The sequence below is a fragment of the Pelobates fuscus genome, chromosome 1 (assembly GCF_036172605.1).
Source record: "Pelobates fuscus isolate aPelFus1 chromosome 1, aPelFus1.pri, whole genome shotgun sequence".
Taxonomy (NCBI): domain Eukaryota; kingdom Metazoa; phylum Chordata; class Amphibia; order Anura; family Pelobatidae; genus Pelobates; species Pelobates fuscus.
The window spans coordinates 424636387-424658298 of record NC_086317.1 but is presented as its reverse complement, the minus strand read 5'-3'; the positions used below and the strand labels follow the sequence as shown (position 1 = coordinate 424658298).

The following is a 21912-nucleotide window of genomic DNA, read 5'->3' as shown; positions in this document are numbered from 1 at the left end:
ATGTCTGCAGCCTTTGCAAGCCCTCCTCTTCTAACCCCGCCCAGATTTTCTGTGACTGTCCAATTACAGACTTCCCAATGCAACTCAATGAGTAGTCTGTGCAAGACATTGGAGTGGTCTGGGTGCCAACTCCCACTACCCTTAACCCTGCAAGTGTAATTATGGCAGTTTTCATAAACTGCATTATTTACCTTGCAGGGTTAACTTCTCCTCTAGTGTCTGTCTATCAAACAGCCACTAGATGGACTTCCGTGTTCTTGGAACACGAAAAGTGTTTTCAGTGACGCTGGACGTCCTCACGCTATGTGAGGACCTCCGGCATCGCCAAAATCCCCATAGGAAAGCATTAAATAATGCTTTCCTATGGGGAGGTCTAATGCGCTTGCGCGGCCAATGCCGCGCATGCGCATTAGGTCTCTCCTTTCAGCTGATGTCGCCTGACCAGCGCCGAGGGACATCAGCGCTGGACTCCGGTAAGTCACTGAAGGGGTTTTAACCCCTTCAGCAACTTGGGATGGGGGTGGGAGGGAGAGGGGTACTACAGGGTATGTTTTCCTGGCACTGGATTTTCCCTTTTAGTTCAGTGCAAATAAGCTAACCAAACCAGGAAGTAATAGGACTTGGGGGGGTCTGCTTGAAAGCCAACAAATCTAATAAGGTTAATTTATAAAAGTGCCACTTTCTATTAAAAGCTGCCTTTTTTGTACACATAAAGCATTTTAGCTAGCTCTAGGCGTTGGGAGTCATTCATTTAAATTAAATATTTTTTATTTTCTCACCATACTGTGTTTTTTAATCTATAAAGGCACACTTCATGCAGCAGGTTACCCCATGCACTAGGCTCAGTCACTGTAATTCCATCAAGCAGTACAAGGTTACAATGTGACACACACTAAGATCCCTGCAGTGCTCAGTGGGCATGGAATAGTTAATGTGGGCGGGGCCTCCTGCTAGCTGTCAGTGTGGGAGGGAGGTGAAGAGGTGATAGGGGCAGGGACATGGGGGTGCTGCTCTCAGTGCAAACTCCTGTCTGATCCTGTAACACACAACATGTCGCTGTACAGGAACACTGTGTGGTTTATAAAGGGGCTGAGAGAATACACCAAGTAAGTGCAGAGCTCAATGTGTGCAACTGTGTGCAGAACAAGCTCTATCATGGGAACTGTATGCAATCAGGGCTGGGTGTGGTGGTTATAGTCATTTAGTGTATAATCAGAACCTGCCTCTGAGTGGGACCCTCTCCGTATTGCACACTCTGTTTTACTTCTGCTCTATGCCTTATATCAGGGGTGGACAACATGTAAATCCCATTTAAAGGGTCCCTGGCAAGGCATGATGGGAGCTGTAGTTCACTGAGGGGAGTCTACCTTTTCCACCCCTACCCCGTTCCCTATTGATTAGCATCAGGAAGCCGGTATACCTAACATACTTGCTGTGTTGATTGCAAACGGAAGTCTGAGCTCTCTTAATTGCTACTAACATTGCCATATAATGCTGAATTTGTGTACAGTGTAATGTAATTTATATAGGTGTGTGTGTGTGTATGTGTGTATATATATATATATATATATATATATTCTAATGGTTCTTTTCTGGCTATGTGTGATTTTTGTAATGCATTGTGTGTGTTTTATGTATAATCAATGGCACTAACTTGTTCACAGACCCACATTGTGTAAGGCTTGTGTAACAGAGAGGGCGGTAACTGCTATGTAATATACTGTTACATAGTTATTGTTTAACCTAACAGATCAGGGGCTGTCTTGTTGGTTATGAAATCTGTCTGATGCACTCAGGTACCATAACTATATCTCTATCTCTCTCTCTCTGGTCTTTGGCCAAGTCACTATAACCATCACATCTGTAAAGTATTGACCAAGCTAGTATATTCTGTTTCCTCCATATGAGAATAATCAGCCCACAGATTGGTTCATAGTAACAGATACTTAACACATGGTTAACATGCTGATATCAGTTTATTAGTAGTATCAATAATATTTGTTAATGTGAATAATCTTAAGAATTGATATAAACGGATTTTTACCTGAAAGGATATGTTTATATCAGCCGAGTTTTGAAGTTTGTCCTCCTATATCTACATTGCCTTGGTTTTTAATTATTCAACTCTGTATCCTTGGAAGGATGCAGGATTAGTTGATAGTGTGGCAATTCTGGAACTTGTCTCTCCAGCCAATGCATTCCCCAGACATTTTATATTCTAAGAAAATTTTATTAAAAACATTCAGCTCTGAGTGTTAAAAATATTAACGTGATTTGTGTACTACACTGGGAGCAAACTAACACAGAACACCTTCCATCACATTTTTACGCAGTTACAGGGCATGATGTTTTAAAACCTTCCTGATACCCCCTGGCCTGGGTTAGAAGGGGAGAGCTTGCAAAGGCTTCAGACAAGAGAACCACACGTTTCTCAAGCTGTTTTTAGATATACCCCAGTGGGGAAACAATGATTAAGTGCATGTATGCATTAATTTGGGGTATATCTACTAAACTGTGATTTATTTATTTGGGCAGTGGAGTGTCCCTTTCCACATATTTCTGTGATGTCACACCTCATGACTCTAACAGTCTCCATTGATATAATCCTATATGTTGCGTGATTGGTGTGAGTAGGACACACCGAGATCTGTGAGATTTGTGTGGAAACAAAGACTGGACGATTGTACTTGCCCCGGTGTCAAGTTAATGTCAAGTTAGCAGCCTACCCCTGGATTGCTGATAGCATTTCCCACGTGAACCAATGTTGTTTGCTTGAAATTACATTCAAATTGACACCAGTTTATACTTGTATATTTTTTTTATTTATTATAGAGGTGGATATGAAGCGGCAGCCAAACACTTTTGTGCCGGTGATTTGGAAGTGGATGTCACTGGAAGACACTACATGATTACTGGTGCTAACAGTGGGATTGGCAAAGCAACGGCTCTGGCAATAGCAAAAAAAGGTGTGGCAGATGCTACCAAAATAGTATGCAATATGCTATTTTATTTGAAGATTAGGAAGTTCGAAACCACTTTCACTGGAGTGTTCCTTTTAAATAACCTACCAGTGTCCCTCCTGAGATTAGGTTCTGGTTCCACCCTGGGTCAACCATGTCAAAAGCAGCGGAGAGGTTGAGCGAAATTGGTGGTTAATAGTGACCTTTGAATTGAGTTGTGATGAATGTAGAGAGTGGAAACATTGAAGAGAGTCAACAAAAGAACTGGTATTTTAAAAAATGGCTCAGATGGGTACATACAAATTGTTTAAGAAGCTTTGAGGTGAAAGAGAGGTCATTGGATGGTAGTTAGATGGAGAAGTTAAATCAAGAGAAAGCTTTTTAGTATATTGATCAGTATATGCAAATCATTGAGCTGTTGTCTCTTTTTTATCTTTTTATTTTTATCACAATTTGCTGCATGTGGCATCAGACCTGACCAATTATAGATTGACCTAAGCTATGAGCTATGAGTTTTCCTACTGCAACTAGGAAGAGAGACCCATAATGTGAAATATAGTATACATTTTTATAATAGTACGAAGAAGAGTAGATCATTTAAAGCCAACATTATACAATTTTTTTTGTACTTCAGCATGCAATACAACTGTGATATTCATGAATATATCTTAATGTAGTGTTTCTTAGAAAACTTGAAGATTAATGTTGCATAGTTTTGGTGTTACTTGGCACACACTTAGAATTCTGTCTTTGACAACTGTTTTATTTTCTCTGCATAGGTGGCACTGTTCATTTAGTGTGTAGAAACAGCGAACGAGCAGAAGAAGCCAAAAATGAGATAATATCTAGCAGTGGGAACCAGGTGCGAGTCTGTCTTATCTGTCCTTCTCTGAGGGGTTTGCAATTCCTAAATTATTAATTGATATTGATAGCTGCATTGTATTGCAGCAATAAGACTAGCGTTTTATGGAGTGCGGATGGACTCAAAGAGGAGGGAAAAAATGAACTTGAAGCAGTATTCTGATTGGCTGCTCTTAGATTTCATCCAATGATCGCACAAAGAATATTGTGATGTGTGCAGGATCAGAGGAGAATGATTGATTAAAAGGACACTATAGTGTCAGGAACACAAATGTATATTCCTGATACTATAGTTCGAAATCCACAGTTTAGGTGGTCGGGGCCCCCTTATCTCTGGAGAGAGAAGTGATTTTACTCGCCTTTTCCAGTGTTGCGCAGGGCTCCTCGCATCTAGCCCCGCACCCCTCCTTGGCTGACATTATCAGAATTGATGGTCTCAGCCAATCACAACACTTTACCACAGGAAAGCATTGAATTGGCTGATAATGTCAATTCTGATAATCTCAACCAAGGAGGTGAGGCGGTAGGTGGAGCCAAAGCCCTCCTATCCAATCAGCATCTCCTCAACATTCGGCGAGAAGCTGAACTTGTGCAGCACTGCCCCAGGAAGCACCTCTAGTGGCTATCTGAGTGACTGCCACTGGAGGTTAGGCTCTGTTAACCGCAAAAAACCCGCAGGGACAGGCAGTCGATACCAGAACAACTACAATAAGCTGTAGTTGTTCTGTTGACTATAGTGTCCTATTTATTGGTTGCCCCACTTCTATAAAAACACATGCTCTCTAGAGGAATAAATGTAAAACTGTAATTCTTGCTATTTCCAGGTTCCATTCTTAAAGCTGCCAAATGCTTTAACAGGAAGAATATAACAACGTCTTGCAGTTTTTCATGCCTAGTGGCACTCCCTCAGAGCCCCTTTTATAATAATAATAAAGAATCTAAGTCCTCAATGAATATCATCTTACACACAATCAACATGTTTCATAACATTTTTGTTGAATATCCATACCAATTCTTTTTAGTACATTAGAAATACAAACAAACGCCACTTAAGATGGTGCTCATGCATTTCTTGGCTTAGTGAGAGTTAATTACATGTTGCAAATAATTATTTACCTTCAATTATTTAGTCCATGATGACGTCAGACCCTGCTAATATGTCAGTTTTTTTTTTTGTTGTTTTTTTTTTTTATATGTACATATTAATTATATTGTGTATTCTTTATTACATTTGTTTTACAATAAAACTGCATGTATGTAAAAATTAAATCTAAATGTTAAGGCCATAGGCCTGCAGTTGTGGAAGGGGTTTATCTGTCTGTAAAGCGGCACTGTCATCCCAGCCAGGAACATTTAGTATTTCACTGAAATTCCTACCCAAACGAGAGATACAGAGACAAAGTATTGCTCTTCTGCCTGAGTTTCTTCGACACAAGGCAGAGCTACAGAGTCAATCCCTGCAGCCGGTATCTGTCATGGCTGCAGGGAATTGTCTATCTGTGGAGGATCCCACGGTCTCCCTTATAAGCCTCAATGCTGTACTCTCGCGTATGTAAGTAAACTCTCCTTCACCTGCCACCAGATCCCCAGCGGCGATGTCGCCATCGGGGGACTTTTTGAATTCAGAAAACTCCCCAAACAGTGATGCTTTAAATGGTACCTCAAGACTGTTGTGTCTTCCGCAAAACCCACCATCTTGTCCCTCATCTCTATTATCTCATTCCCTAAGCAGGCCCTCTTTATTTACAGGCCTAACCCAACCATCTGTTCCGGCACACTCCAACTGACACAGCCTTAGTTCCCGACCTCAAATGTCTGATTTCCACCATTTTACAATTTGCTTTTGTTATGTTAACCCCTTAAGGACCAAACTTCTGGAACTTCATGTCACGTGTCCTTGAGGGGTTAAAATAAAGTTAAGTGTTCAAGACTGGGGAGGTAGAATGACACTTTGCTGCTCCTAAAATTAAACCGAGGCCTGGTCTCTGAAACATTCAAAATCAATATCTAACAGTTTTCCATGTCTCTATTTAGAATGTGGTGGTGCATTTGCTGGACATGTCCAATCCCAGAGCAATATGGGAATTTGCAGAAAAATTTAAGACTGAGAACAAGCTGAATGTCTTGGTAAGTTGAACCATAGGGATATACACACAGAATGCATTTTAAGGTAGCCAATTAATGAATTTGCTGGATACTGTATTGTAATATATTCAGATTATTATTATTTGTGTTATTATCCACCTATGTTGTTCTGACTATAAAAAAAGACTAGTCTAACACTTGAAATGTGGAATAGTTGTAGATCTATATGGTGAATTTACTTGTGTTCGTTTTGGTAATGCGGAAGTGTAAATTCTTGTCAGTGTGGCTGAGGAGGGCGCCGTCTCTGCACCCTAGGGAGGGCCATGCTTTGACAAAAAACCAAAACCTTACACTGAACCGTAGCAATTACCTTACCCATTTAATGTTTAGTATGAGACTGTATAATGACAGGAGCTTTTGACTGCCTTTAAAATGTGTCGGCACAGCCTGGCCATGTTTAAGAAAAAAACTTTGTTCTAATGGCCCCTTTTTGAGCCTACTAAGTATTCTCTTTGTAACTCAAGCACTGGCTTTTAATTTTCGTTTTACTATGCCTCTACACATTATGGTGTTTTTAAAAGCATTCTCAGATAAAGCATATATAGAGGGGATTATAAAAATAAACTTTTGTAAATCTTCAGAGTGAAAGGAATCCTAATCTGGATAATTGCTATTAGTTTGTAAGTCTATATGCAAATATCAATTGGGGAAACCTCAAACCCTGGCAACACCTAAAATTGAACGGTCAACTGAGTGTTTAGTAGATAAGCTCCATACGGTTGCATTCTGGTGAAGTTCATTGTGAGGTTACCATGTGCGTGTTTTTCTAAGCAATTTAGCAATTATCTGGTAATATTATGTCTGACATTAGGCTAATTTAATGTTTTTGTACCAGAGGGGTTTTTAAACTTCTCTGCGGAAGCTTTTAACTGAAGCAATACTTCCTTTTAATCTAATGAATGTTACCAGTCGTTGCAGAAATAGAATGGAAACTAATACAGCATAGAATGTTAACACAGATTTAATTTTTGTTTGTTTTACATTGATGGATGCTCTGTTTTCAATGTAGTATTTATTGTGGAATTTGTCACACATATATTATTTATTTATAAAATATTTTAGTAGGATGGATACATTGAGATTTCTCTCGTTTTCAAGTATGTCCTGGGTCTTTGTCCACAAAACCTTGCATTGTTACAATAGGATACAATGTTACAAAAATACAATATACAAACGAAATATATATATACACATATATAAATGTAACACATAACAGGTAATAAATATAGCCAACCATGACAGGTGCATTGTGTGCTGAGGTTTATTGCCATAGATCTCTTAACCCCTTAAGGACCAAACTTCTGGAATAAAAGGGGATAATGACGTGTCACACATGTCATGTGTCCTTAAGGGGTTAAACGATTTTAGATTGAATGAAGATTTGACTGTGTCCCTGAGGTTATTTCACAATTGCGGTGCTCTGTAGGAAATGGAGGATCGAGCCACTTTATTTTTATTAAATATTGCGCTAGTACTAGATCGTAAGTTATAGGAGGTGGGAACAGCCAGGGAGAGCATTCTACTCAGGTAGGGTGGGAGCTTCCCAGAAATGCTCTTATGCACAAGGCTGGAAGGATGAAGAGTGCGTCGAGATTCCAGCGACAGACAGTTTAGCTCTTTTAACATCTTTCAGTGGTGGGTAAAGTAATTACATTCTAGTACAAATCAGCAGAACAAATTACATAAAGTATTACGTTTATTAAGGTGGGTTTGCAGTGCGGGTGCATACACTACATCCCCATAATCTATGACGGCATTAGCATTTGTTGCACTGTTACTTACTGTAGGGCTTAGGCAGGATTTGTTTCTGTACAGGGCACCTAGTTTGGCGTAAAGTTTTGAAGAGATTGGCGCTGCAACCACCAAGTGGGAGACACGAGCCACATATTCTGGTACTGCCAGGCACTTGACCAATACTGGCAACAAATTCAAGACATAATCCACACTAAAATAGGTAAACGCATACCACTCAAACCAGAACACTACCTGCTTCACATGTTACCCGGATACCTTACAGCCTACGAAGCGGTGCTGGTCACCCACATAACCCTAGCCGCCAAAACATGCATAGCTGCTCTGTGGAAAACCACGGCGGTCCCTGATGTACAGGCAGTACTTGCTAAAGTGGACCTTACGAAACAGTACGAGCAGATGGCACATACAATAGGTGGAACACTAGAACACTATACCAGGACCTGGTTGAAATGATGATATAGGTAGTGGCATCAACATGTCTCGCTATACCCTATCAAGCTGTACAGAGTAAGAGCATCTCACCCCCCCCCCTCCCATGTTGTATCCTCCTCCCAATTAACACCCACCAACCCCCCCCCCCCACGCACAAAAAGGGCTTACATAGCAATACCGAGCCCCAAAACATGGGATGAAGTGTAGGGTAAATACCCGGCCAGCCTACAGGACACACAAATGTGCTAAAGTAAAAAGGACAAAGGTACTGCAGGCATACCTGTTACCTGTCCGACCCACCCCAAAGGTGAGCGGAAGACGCTAACTGGGTATGGCGCCCCCCCCCCCCCCAGGTCTCTGGGGGATACCACATGGCGGCATGATACCACACTGAAGAACGTTCCCAGCTTACCATGTTTCCCTAAGCGGGGCACTACTCATTACTCATTACTCACTACTCATAACACAGTCATAGATGTCAACTTACGACAATTTGTACGGCTGCAGCGCGGTTATGATGTTTAAATGCCGCTGAAAGCTGTCATTACCTTGCATATCGGTGTCCTTATGTACCAACTGTCGATTATGTTATGCCTGATATTGTGTCAATCCAACATCTTTTCATCTCAATAAAAATGAAACATTTAAAAAAAAAAAAAAAGTTTTGAAGAGATTTTTTTCAATGTGAAGGCCAAAGGATAGATTGGGGTCTAGCAACATACCTAGATATTTAAAAGAGCAGACTGATGTCAGTGTGCTATTTGAATTTGTTCTGATACACAATTGTTGATTTTGTAGTCTACGTAATTTAGGTACACTTCCAAAGATCATTGTAACAGTTTTGCCAGTGTTCATAATTTGATCGTTGACAATATTTGCGTGTGGCTGCACTTTTCCAAGATTTTTGACAATACAGTGAACAATATCGGGTGATAGTTGGATAAGAAAGTATTGTCACCATTTTTATGGATTGGTACAACTTTTGCAGTCTTCCAAAGTTTGGGTATGTATCCTGATACCAGGGATTCATTGATAAGGGTAGTGACCGGTTTAGCAATTGCTGGTGCACCGAGCTTCAGCAACGTTGCTAGGATTAGATCTGGTCCACACTGGTTTTTCATTTTTCAATTATTAACATGTTTAATAACGACACTAACAGGCACAGGTCTAAAATTGAATTTCTCTAAATTAGGATTTTGAAGATTTGGGAGGGCCCGATCTTTATTTGTGGTCTGAAAATGAGTGTCATTTGTTCTCTTGGCAACCAGGGTGGTAGCACATCCAACAAAATAATTATTAAAGGCATTTGCTACATCTAGTGTGTGTTGCAGTGTTTGGTTGTCCATTTTGACAGTGGAGGGTTGGGAGTGGATTTATGGGGGTTTGTATGCTATTTATGATTTTCCATACGTTTCTTGGGTTTGATAGGTTGTTGTTCAAATTTTCACTGAAATATTGGGCCTGTGCCATTTTTGTTTGCTTTGTGCATGCATTTTGCCAATGTCTGTAAGCACAGTGATCGTTCATGGAGCCAATATGCTTGAACGTTGACCACAGTAAAAATCTCTAAACTGGTACATTTTGAATGAGGTCCGCTGTAACCAAGGGCAGGTGTGTCCCTTTAAGTCGCACTTTACGCAGAGGGGCATGCAAATTCCAAAAAAGCAAGAGCTTGGACTGAAAAAATGCAATTGCAGAGTCTAGATCTGATATTAGACCTAATCTGTGCCATGGTATGTTCTTGAGATCATTTGAAAAGGATTCAAGATTAAATTTGTTGAATGACCTGGTGCTTATAATCTTGGGAGGGGATTTAGTGGCCTTTATTTTGCGTATGCAGTACACTAGACAAGGGTCACTGAAATTGTTAGGGAAAACGCCCACCTCCTGGATTCTGTCAGAATAACTGGAGAGAATCCAATCTAGCAAGGTATGGTTCTGGCTTTTAATATTAATCCTAGATGGGGACGAAATTAATTGTGTTAGCTACAAAGACTTAAACAGCGTACATGATTTATTATTTTTAGGATTCAGCCAATCAATATTAAAATCTCCAAAAACCAACAGTTCACTTTTTTGGTTTTGAGCTACAGTTTCACTTAGTAGTTGGGTCATGTCAGAAAGGGAGTGCACTGGAGAGCTAGGTGAGCGGTAGATTCCAGCAACAATGATAGTTTTAGTGAAAAGGATCTTAATTGTGCCAGAAAGGAAATCAAAGTCAGAAGGGGGAGAGGTTTCCTACGCTTGACCAGCGGAGGAGCAAAGTGTGCTCCGTTTCCTGTGGTCAGAGAAATTTTCCCACAATTCTCACCTTTCCTCAGTGTTCTCGCGATGCCTCCTTTCTATATTCCCGAACCCCAGCAAAACGACAGAATTTCGCCCTAACAGAATGAGAGCAGTTCATCCATTCGGGACTTTGTCCGGTTCAAAATTTTAATTCGAATGAATGAAATTCCGATCCGATCACGGCTGCATCTTGCAGCCGCTTAGTAGATGGCTCCCTAATACCATGGGAATTAGGGAGCTATCTACCAAAAGGCTGAAAGACCAAGATTGGTGGGGGCCCTAAATTACAATAAGGGGGAAACCTATTGTCCTCCCCCGGCCCCTACCCATGGGCAACGGGTGAGGGCCAAGTGTAAAAAGTGTATTTACACCACCCCCCAGGTGACTAGGCGTCCCCAGGCCCCTAGTCACCCCACCCAAAAAAAAATGTAATAAAGACATATCTACCCCCCTTAACCGAACAATAGCGAGGGGGGGGGACGAGAAAACTATATCCCTCTAAATAAAAAATAACTTGCCATTTGATGTCGTCTTATAATACAAAAAGAGAAGTCCTGCGCTCTCTCCCATTACTACTGGGCTGGCAGCAACGACTACAGTACACATCAGCCCCAATATATAGTAAAAACCAAAGAAAAGACAGTTACCTGCGCTCTCTCCTTAATCCCTATGTATATTTAGACAAATGGAGGTCATTTAGTTGCTCCAATGGCCATTGGAGGGAATGCCCGCCTGCCAACGTCAAGGCAGACCCCCCTAAGCGGGTCCTAACACTGACCCTTCAGCCTGCTTCCTTGAGCTTCTGGCAAAGATATCTCTAACGCTTATAATGCCTTCCCACACCCTGCAATGGGGCTCAGAGCGCTCTGGTTGGTTTAAGCCAACCAATCAGAGTGCTCTGACTGGTAAGTCTCTACATTTACCTGTCACAGCACTCTGGTTGGATTTCAAGCCAACCAGAGTGCTGTGTCCTTTTACACAGCGTGGGAAATTTCTTTGGAATTTTCCCATGCTGTGTAATTTGACACATAACACGTTGATTGAAAGCAACCAATCAGTGTTATAAGTCAAATTACACCGCATGGTAAAATTTCAAAGAACTTTCTCACGCTGTGTAAAATTACTCAGAGCACTCTGGTTGGATTTCAAACCAACCAATCAGTGCTGTGACAGGTAAATGTAGAGACTTAATGGTCAGTCTTTTCATTTACCCGTCAGAGCACTCTGGTTGGTTTGGAATCAACCAATCAGATTGCTCTAAGTTAAATTGCAGGGCGTGGGAAGGCCGCCATCGGTGGGGGGGCGGAAGGACAATAGGTCCCCTCCCCCCCCACCCATTTTCATTTAGGGTCCCCACCCGCCGCTCATGGGTGGGGTATCCTATGTCCCCCGTTTACTTGAATAGCCCCCTCTCGCGGGGCACGGTTGGTGGCCATGGGGCCATTTGTTTGGGGGGGGGGGGGTTGCTTTCGGTTTTCTTTTTTTTCTTTTTTTTTTTTGGCTGCTCACTGTTTAGTAGACATCCCCTTACGCGTGGCATAGTGCGTGCGGGCATCAGGTAGATTTTAATCTCCCTTATGCTATTATGGGGGTCAGAAAAAAACCAAACAATAAATGGATTCGGCCATGACCGTGTCGCTTTAAGAACACAAAGTAATATAGATATAAACGGTTTCTGCACAAACCAAGAGAAAGTATGTCCGTGTTTTGGTGAGAAATGTTCATCCGAATATAATTTTGATACATGTATACACACAGGGATTAAAATTTAAACTAGCTATTGGCAAGTTTAGCCCTGGTAGTAGTTTCACTCCTGCCGATTGTGCGATGGAACTTCTAGCTATTTAAGTCCTCGGAATAAATTAAAAGGAAGAAAAATCTGTCAAGGGGTGGGATATACTAGGCAGCAAGTGAACAGTCACTTCTTGAATTTCAAGTGTTTGGAAGCAGGAAATAAGGGCAAGTGAAAAGATCTGAGTGACTTGGGCAAGGGCCAGATAATGATGGCTAGATGACTGGGTCAGCGCACCTCCAAAATGGCAAGTCTTTTGGTGTGCTCCTGGTATGTAGTGGTTAGTGGTTTAACAAACGAATTTGCATATACCCACCCAGTCCTTTGCGGTAGTAACATTACTGCAGATTTGTGATCTCTGTGGGAAAAGCAAGTCTTATGGCTTGACTGGTGTGCAGATTTTTGTTTAACATTGTATTCACTATCCACAATTTTTTCCCCACCATAACCTCTTTGGGGATATATATCTTTTTTTATTTTTTTATTTTCTCTTTCCTCTTCTCTGCAGATAAACAATGCTGGCTGCATGGTAAACAAACGAGAGCTAACAGATGACGGCTTGGAGAAAAACTTTGCCACCAACACTATGGGTAAGAGGAGACAAATTCAGGCTCCATGTACAATATCTCTTTAGCACGGCTCTACCACTACTATAGTCTCCATTAAAATAACATATTCTTAAATGCAGACGACCGCTGTACTTCCAGTTCAGCTATCTTTGTCTAAAATTTGAAATTCCCTTTTGAATTCCTGACAATTCTCACATTAGTGATTAGCCCTGCTGGAGAATATCTTCAATACAAGGACATGTTTAATTTAAAGGTCAAGTGTCCTACTATTATAAATGCTCTGTGTGTAACCACAGCAGCAAGCAACTTGGGTTGAGGAGCAGTTGCCCATAAAACACATTACAGATGCTAGTGTAGCTTTTAAAATATGCCCAGCAATATGAAATGTGTGAATTTTTAACTTCTTCCAGAAATTGCTAAAATTTGTAGCATAGAAGCTTCTACATTTTTCCTTTTCTGGGTATGTATGGTAATGTTTTAAAATGTCTAATATATATTAATCAGATGTTTTAAAAATATTACCATATTTTTATTATTATTATTTTTTTTTTTTAATATATATCCTATATAATTTTTTTTTTTCTTCAATCACTTTAATTATATTTCCTATATTTTTCTCAGGTTTGTATATTCTGACCAAAGCTTTGCTGCCTGTTCTGGAGAAGGAAGATGATGCTCGAGTAGTGAGTTAATATTTATGTAACCTTTGTTGTTTATACAGGGTGGGTGGGCCAATATTCAGAGTAGCATTTGACCGGTAAATAACTTGTTAGTAGTTGACTTTTTTTTGTTTAAGGTACATATTATAACGGAATCTTAGGAGACTCTTCGTGGGTAATTTCACATAGGAACAACTAATTGGCTAGAGAAAACAATGAATTTATTTATGAACTCAAAATGTCTGACAAAGCTCATTTTTCATTTAAATGGCTTCGTCAATAAACAAAACTGTTTCTGGGGTTGAGAGAATCAATGGATAATTAATCAGAGACCATTGCACCCTACCAAATGCACTATCTGGTGCGGGTTGACCTGATGGGAAGTTATCGGGCAGACATTTGAGCGCTAGAGCCTCGAACATTAACCAATGTTATGAACCATGCAATCGAAAGAGCCTGACTTTGCGAGGCGGCAAATAGAGTTCATTTAAAAGCTGTCACCTTTCGTACCTAGTCAAGCAAAGCTCCATGCGTTGAGCATTCATTGTATATAATCTCATTGGTATGGATTTATTAATAAAAAAAGTTGACTCCACAAATGCTTTTGGCCCTCACTATATAATGTTCTATGGAACAGAGAGGTCCTTTTTTGATCTCACACATGAGTTGTTCACTGGCTTTGCATCTCTTCAGGAGTTCTGTTTCAAAACTGTTGTATACAACAAACATAAACTCCAAGGAATCCATGTTTAAAATGGAATAACGAGGCAATAATGTGATTCTTGAACTAAGTAGCATATGCCCACCCAGAAACATTTGCGGTAGTAACATCACTGTAAGTTTGTGATTTCTGTGTGAAAAGCAAGTCGTATGGCTTGACTGGTGTGCAGATCTATGTTTAACATGGTATTGACTATCCAATTTTTCCCCACCATAACTTTCTTGAGTGGTTTTAACCGCAATTCTTAATAACAGAAAGCTGCCATTGTGAAATGACTTTGTGGTATCTACAGAGAGAAATAATTCTTCTTTTATTGCAGGTAAATGTTGCTTCGGGGGGTATGCTAGTCCAAAAGCTAAATGTCTCAGACCTACAATTTGAAAATGGGACATTTGATGGGACAATGGCCTATGCACAGAACAAGGTATGCCCTTTTTTTTTTTTTTGTAGCCTTATGCCTATCCCACGCATGCTTAAACTCATTTACTGTGTTAACCTTTACCACTTAAGCTGGAAGGCTATTCCATGCATCCACTACCCTCTCAGTAAAGTAATACCTCATGATATTATTTATAAAACCTTTTGCCCCTCTAATGTAAGAACATGTCCTCTTGTTGTGGTAGTTTTTCTTCTTTTACTCTCCTCCTTTACTGTGTTGATTCCCTTTATGTATTTGAATGTTTTTATCCTATCCACCCCATCTCGTCTTTCCTCCAAGCTATACATGTTAAGATCCTTTAACCTTTCCTTGTAAGTTCCTTGTAAGTTTTATCCTGCAATCCATGAACCAGTTTAGTAGCCATTCTCTGAACTCTAAAGTATCAATATCCTTCTGAAGATACGGTCTCCAGTACTGCATAAAATACTCCAAGTGAGGTCTCACCATGTTCTGTACAATGGCATGAGCACTTCCCTCTTTATACTGCTAATACCTATCCCTATACAACCAATGATTCTGCTAGCATTTCCTGCTGCTTTATTACATTGTCTGCCTACCTTTAAGTCATCAGAAATAATTACCCCTAATTCCCTTTCCTCAGATGTTGAGGTTAGGACTCTATCAAATATTCTGTACTCTGCCCTTGGGTTTTTACGTCCAAGACGCATTATCTTGCACTTATCCACATTAAATGTCAGTTGCCACAACTCTGACCATTTTTCTAGTTTACCTAAATCATTTGCCATTTGGCTTATCCCTCCTGGAATATAAACCCTGTTTCATATCATGGTATCATCAGCAAAAAGACATGCCTTACCAACAAGACCTTCTGCAATATCACTAAAAAAATATTAAAGAGAATGGGTCCAAGTACAGATCCCTGAGGTACCCCACTGGTGACAAGCCAAAGCTTTGAATATACTCCATTGACTACAACCCTCTGTTACCTGTCACTCAGCCACTGCCTTACCCATTCAACAATATTGGAATCCAAACTTAAAAAATGCAGTTTATTGATAAGCCTTCTATGTGCAACAGTGTCAAAAGCCTTACCGAAATCTAGGTAAACAATGTCTACTGCACCACCCTGATCTATAATTTTAGTTACCCAATCAAAAAAATCAGTACGATTAGTTTGGCATGATCTCCCTCAAGTAAACCCATGTTGTCTCTGATCTTGAAATCCATCTGATTTTAGATGTTCAGCAATCCTATGGTTTCCATTACTTTCCCCACTACTGAAGTAAGGCTTACTGGCCTATAGTTGCCCGACTCCTCCCTACTACCTTTCTTATGAATGGGCACAACATTCGCTAACTTCCAATCTTCTGGGACTACTCCTGGGGGGGGGGGGGGGGGGAGGGGGATAGGAGTTGGGAGCCCTGAGGGATCCATGTTCAGGACCGTTAGTGTGGGCAGTAGCCGTCTCCCCAACACTCAATTCCTGTTAGGCCTCAGGGGTTCCTGGAATGTTACACGCTTGTTCTTGGATTCTATAGATTCCCCCGGGTGTCCCCATCATGATAGCTCCACTCCAGTGAGCAATTGCGCTGTTTTTTTTTTGGGGGGGGGGGGGGGTTAACCCCAAAGTATGCTGGTGTAAGCAGGAGCTGAGGTTCAGCACAACCGCTCAGCCTGGATGCTAGGCTCTGCCCCGCTAGTGAATACTTTTATTTATTTATTTTGCATGTGTTGTGTTTCACTTGGCAACACAGCTGATACTGAAAATGGACTGTCATAAACTTGGCTTAACTGAATGTAGATTTTAATTTTTTAAGTTATTTTCTGTCTAATTTTGGTGTTGCTTTCAATAAAAGTGGGGTTATTTATTTTATTGGCTTATAGTTTTTCATATTAGATTCATTAAAAAGTCTAATATTAATACAGTTATAGAAAAAAACTATTTTAAAATCATTTGGGTGGAAAAGTCTTTTTCAGTTTTGGTTTTCTGCCAAGGTCATCCTGAATTTTTCGGTTTCGGCTCCGAATTTTCATTTTGGTGCATTCCTACTTTTGTTTTCGCTCTGAATCCCATGTTTCAAATAAATTACGTGCTTGTTCTGTTCTTATTACTAGTAGTATTTATATAGCGTTGACTTATTTTGCTGTATGTGGTACTGAAGGGGTTAGTGATCGTACTAACTAATGCTGCCCACTGCACATGTTCTATGTGAACGTAGAATGAGCTGGCCTTCTAAAGCTCAGAGGGTCTCTTTGTGCAGAGAACAATGTGTCCTCTATCATTTCTGTTGCAAACACAATGGGTTCTTGTTGGGGTGTTGGGTAGAGGGTCATGCATACATCAGCCTTGCATTGTGGGAGTGTGTGATTGGTGTCTCTTTGCGTTTTTAAAGTAAACCGCTTACTGGGAATATAATGATAATACTCTTCCTTGCAGCGCACCTTCAGCAATTTAAACTAATTTGATCAGAGAGTGGCTTAGAACTTATTAGTACCCTGCACCATAAATTTAGCGATCCTGTAGTATTGTCCTTGAAAGACCATTTCACGTGCAAAGTTGTAATGGCCATGATCCTTTATTTGAAATAATTAAGATTTGTATTCCCTCTTGCGGCTAGTACAGTAATTAGGGAGCTAGGTGGGCTTTGAGGGCGGAAGGCTCAATTTAGCTCCATATCTCTACAGGTGGTGGTTGGGCAGCAGGATACTAGTATGTTGTGTCCACCCTCCCATTAGGCTCATTATCAAAGCAGTCACCTGATATAAGATGACTAATATAGTGCTTCTTCAGGATCCTCAGCAGATAGGTGACTGTATAACTCCTAGGGAGGTGCCCCAGTGTAGGGGTCATTGAGATTTGGGCTTCAGCACCAGGTGATTCTGTAAATCTGCCAACACCCCGACACATGCTTCAATCAGAACAAAAAAAATCCACAAACAACCAGTGTGCTATGGCCTTTTCAAAGTAAGGTATACTACTATATATGAAAAGTTTAATATTTCATCAAAGTCTTCCTTTAATCTATGATGGGAAACCTAGTCGGTTTGGCACAATATAGTTATGTTTTTTTTAGGTCCTAAAATGCCCTGTTTTAAACAGGGAATGCATGTAATGTCCCAGTTGTCCTACTGAAAACTGCATAGCTGAGCTGAAAAAATAGCCAATTTGTAGAATTTTTTTTTTTTTTTTTAAACATTCCTTTTTGTTCTTAAAGGACCATGTGTGCATGAATTTTTTTTTTTTTTACTTTTACATTTTTCCATCACTGAAACTCCTTTGGCGCTGCTCACTTCTCCACCCCCAGCAACGTCATGGAAGATGCATGGCCTCCTCCGACGCGGCCCAGTCCAGTAATCTTCATAGAGCATTTCCTATGGGGGTTTCTGCATCATGTGAGCGAGTTTTACTCTGTCAGTCCAGTGAAGGCGCTTCCATTGGCTGTCCAAGTAACAGCCACTGGAGGTGCGTTTAACATTTCTGAAAAACGGCAACATTTTATCATGAATGGGTAAAATGACAGGACCATTGCACCCAGACCACTTCATTGATGACTTTAGTGGTTCTTTAAAAGTTCAATGCACTTGTCACATCTCCAGTTGAAACCCCATTGCTTCCTTGGGGTGATTAAAGCAGTATACTTCTTGGTAGGTGTCATCTGTATAAAGGGCGTGTTTATGGATTGTAAATATGTAAAAACTGAGTATGATTTTCTTTTTTATGTTTCTGTTTTAGAGACAGCAAGTAATCCTAACAGAACAGTGGGCTAAGTCCTACCCAAAAATCCACTTCTCTGTCATGCACCCGGGCTGGGCAGACACGCCAGGTAATTTTAATGCCACAATACGGGCATACTCCATAAAACGCTACAGAACTGGTTGACACTATATGATTGCCAAAAATAATAAAATCTAAACACAACCGATCTTCCTGCATTATCTGAAAATCAATTGGATAAGTATCGTTTGTTTGTCTATATACAGCTATTGTGCATTTTATGGCTAGATTTGTTGAAGGAAACGTTGGCTATAGTAATTTCAGGAAATTTTAATATATATATATCTATAACTCTATATCTATCATCAATAATAGAAATGACTAGTAGCACAGATCTCTAAAGTTTCTGATTCTCTTAATCTGTCCAGGTTAGAGGTTTCTCAGGTTAGAGGTTTCTCAGGTTAGAGGTTTCTCAGGTTAGAGGTTTCTCAGGTTAGAGGTTTCTCAGGTTAGAGGTTTCTCAGGTTAGAGGTTTCTCAGGTTAGAGGTTTCTCAGGTTAGAGGTTTCTCAGGTTAGAGGTTTCTCAGGTTAGAGGTTTCTCAGGTTAGAGGTTTCTCAGGTTAGAGGTTTCTCAGGTTAGAGGTTTCTCAGGTTAGAGGTTTCTCAGGTTAGAGGTTTCTCAGGTTAGAGGTTTCTCAGGTTAGAGGTTTCTCAGGTTAGAGGTTTCTCAGGTTAGAGGTTTCTCAGGTTAGAGGTTTCTCAGGTTAGAGGTTTCTCAGGTTAGAGGTTTCTCAGGTTAGAGGTTTCTCAGGTTAGAGGTTTCTCAGGTTAGAGGTTTCTCAGGTTAGAGGTTTCTCAGGTTAGAGGTTTCTCAGGTTAGAGGTTTCTCAGGTTAGAGGTTTCTCAGGTTAGAGGTTCTCAGTAGATTATCTGATTAAAGTGCTGCCCAGGATATAATTCAGTAGCCAAGAATGTGAATTAAATCTGTTCCTCACAAAGTCCATATCAAAACTTGTATTGTCTATATTTAAAGAGGAGCCTGTTTATAAATGTAACATTTTGCCAGATAGTAAATTTTAAATTGAATGATGGCTTGTTTACATGATCCGTTAAAGCAATTAAAGAAAATGCTATAATTATTGCACATCTTAAATAATGTTCTAAGTATTCTTCTAACACTCTCTTGCATGTTGCCACATAAGATGTTGCAACCATTCTGTTGGGTCCTGCATCGTTTTTCCTACTGAATTTGTGTAAATAATCATAAAAAGGTTTTACATTTTTGGTAATTATGATAAAGTCTAAAAGCCTTATTAAGCACTTTGGCATTGCAGATGTGTGTGAACTACATGCTGTATGGTGCTCGGCTAGCCCTGTGTAATTTAAAATGTACCTAACTGTAAATGTAACCATTTCATTTTTTTTTTTTTTTTTTTTTCCTAAGCGGTGCGATCCTCCATGCCAGACTTCTATGAGAAAATGAAGAATAGGTTACGCACAGAGGATCAAGGAGCTGATACTGTAATTTGGCTGTCGCTGTCTCCAGCTTCCATTAAACATCCCAGCGGGCTCTTCTTTCAAGGTAGCACCTGTTTGGTTCTAGCATTATATAAATCTGCTTCCTGTTTGGCAAAGCAGATTTTATTTTTTTGCTAGTGAAGCCCCATGTAATTGCACTGGGCTATGATTTTATTTATTTAAAAAAAGTGCGTCTGTCTGTGTGTGTGTGTATATATGTGTATGTATATATATATAGATAGATAGATAGATAGAGATGTGTATATAATTGTTTTTTTTTTTTTGGTAAACTTTTAAATACTAATGCAGAAAATGAGTAGAGTGAGTTAAAATGACAATGTACATGTGCAGTCCAGGGGGGTGTAACACCCACCAACCTCTGGCAAGCATGTCTGGTGCGGCTGTAAAATTTAATAAAAAAAAAAAAATCCCCTTTTTTATAATGCTGAAGAGTGTATTCAATGTCATGGTGACTTGGTGTTTTTGTGCCAATTTTAGTATGTCTTCAAAAACAAACTAAAGTGAAAATACAATTTAGAGCCAAAATATCCAAACTGGACAAATTATCCATGCCAGCTTTAGTAAATAACTCTGGTCATGTCTAAGACACCCTAAATATTTTACATATTACAACTTTTATTAGGCTTTAAACACAAAAATCCAATGTGTTAATGGAAGATTTAAATTTCTGTAAAGTTACAGTGCCAACACATGCTCTTATATATATATATATATATATATATATATATATATATATATATATATATATATATATATATATATATATATATATATATATATATATATAATTTGCAATACTCCCCAAGGGTTTGAAAACTGTTGATAATCTTAACACAGCTGATCTCCCAGTACACTGGTTGGAAAATAAACAGATCGTTTTTAGGAAAAGTATCCTATATCCATCATGTAATTGTGGAATGTCAGAACTCTGATTTGCTGCAAGTTTGGCTATTGCCTGGTATTTCTTTTTACATAATCCTAAAGTTGAATTTTACAGCACCTGCTATTGTTTTTGCAGTACATGGTTAATAAAATAAGTAAATAATTCAACAGAATGTTAACTTCTGCTATAAAAGCAACATTTGAAGATGAAACTTCTCATTGGAAACCTGACAGTGTTGTTTGTGTTCACAGATCGAAAACCTGTTTCTACTCACTTACCCCTGGCGAGTACTCAATCGTCTCCTGGGGATGAAGAGAAGCTTTTAGAAACCCTTGAAGAGCTCTCTCAGCGATTTGCACCGGCCGCCTGTAAACTGTAAACTTTCTTACAATGTGATTTACATACTAAACTGGGTGGAAAATGAGGCATCGTTTACTTGGCTTAATAGAATGTCTGCTGTTCATAATAAAATGTATTTCCCGTAACCTCAAAATATTTTTTTTATATATATATATATATATACACAGACTGTGACCTTTCATGCTTCACTCCCAATACAGCATAATGACATTATCAGTCATTGCCCTTTGCAGTCTACTTATCAGGGAAGACTTGCAGAAGCCTAAAAAATAATAAAGTACAACTCCGACAAATCCTTTTCACACACATCTTTTTAATTTTTTTTCATTGACTACACTGAAACTGATCTTTGTCAAAACGAAGATGCCCCTGCACTGTGCAGGAATTGGAGCAGGGAAGACCATAAAGCAGGCATAGGCAGTCTTTGGCACTCCAGATGTTTTGGACTACACCTCCCATGATGCTTTGCCAGCATTTTGGGTGTAAGAGCATAATGGTGGATGTAGTCCACAACATCTGGAGTGCAAAGGTGGCCTATCCCTGCCATAGAGACTAACTGTTGGGTTGAAATACTGACCCAAGATGCAGGTATATGGATCTGGTCTTATCATAAACTTTTTTTTTTATACTTCATTGTATGAAAAGATTGTTGCATTGAAAAATAGTTTTGCGGTGACAGTTGTCCTTTAATAAAGTTTTTGAGATACTGAGTCGGTGCTAGAGTTCTGCACTAATTGACTTAGCTCACTGATTAATGCAAGTGCCTGTACTATACCTCACTTCTAAATCCACAGTATAATTCCTACCAATCCAATATGTAATGAATCTGTACTA

General features: G+C 39.7%; 1 protein-coding gene across 1 annotated transcript; it reads left to right on the top strand.

Annotated features, from left to right (window-relative positions):
* Nucleotides 1-1006: 1006 nt before the first annotated feature.
* Nucleotides 1007-21203, top strand: DHRS12 (dehydrogenase/reductase 12). The gene is made up of 10 exons (XM_063444851.1): nucleotides 1007-1106; nucleotides 2833-2966; nucleotides 3740-3822; nucleotides 5856-5948; nucleotides 12740-12821; nucleotides 13422-13483; nucleotides 14500-14604; nucleotides 18314-18404; nucleotides 19741-19878; nucleotides 20970-21203. Exons 1-10 carry the CDS (start codon nucleotides 1051-1053, stop codon nucleotides 21095-21097), a joined length of 972 nt encoding a protein of 323 aa, XP_063300921.1. The 5' UTR covers nucleotides 1007-1050; the 3' UTR covers nucleotides 21098-21203.
* Nucleotides 21204-21912: the final 709 nt, after the last annotated feature.

Excerpts from the sequence above, each read along its gene's own strand:
- DHRS12 (XM_063444851.1), top strand. The coding sequence starts at position 1,051 with ATGTCGCTGTACAGGAACACTGTGTGGTTTATAAAGGGGCTGAGAGAA. Across the intron at positions 2,967-3,739 it reads TCTGGCAATAGCAAAAAAAG|GTGGCACTGTTCATTTAGTG; the intron begins GTGTGGCAGATG and ends TTCTCTGCATAG. Across the intron at positions 18,405-19,740 it reads GGGCTGGGCAGACACGCCAG|CGGTGCGATCCTCCATGCCA; the intron begins GTAATTTTAATG and ends TTTTTTCCTAAG.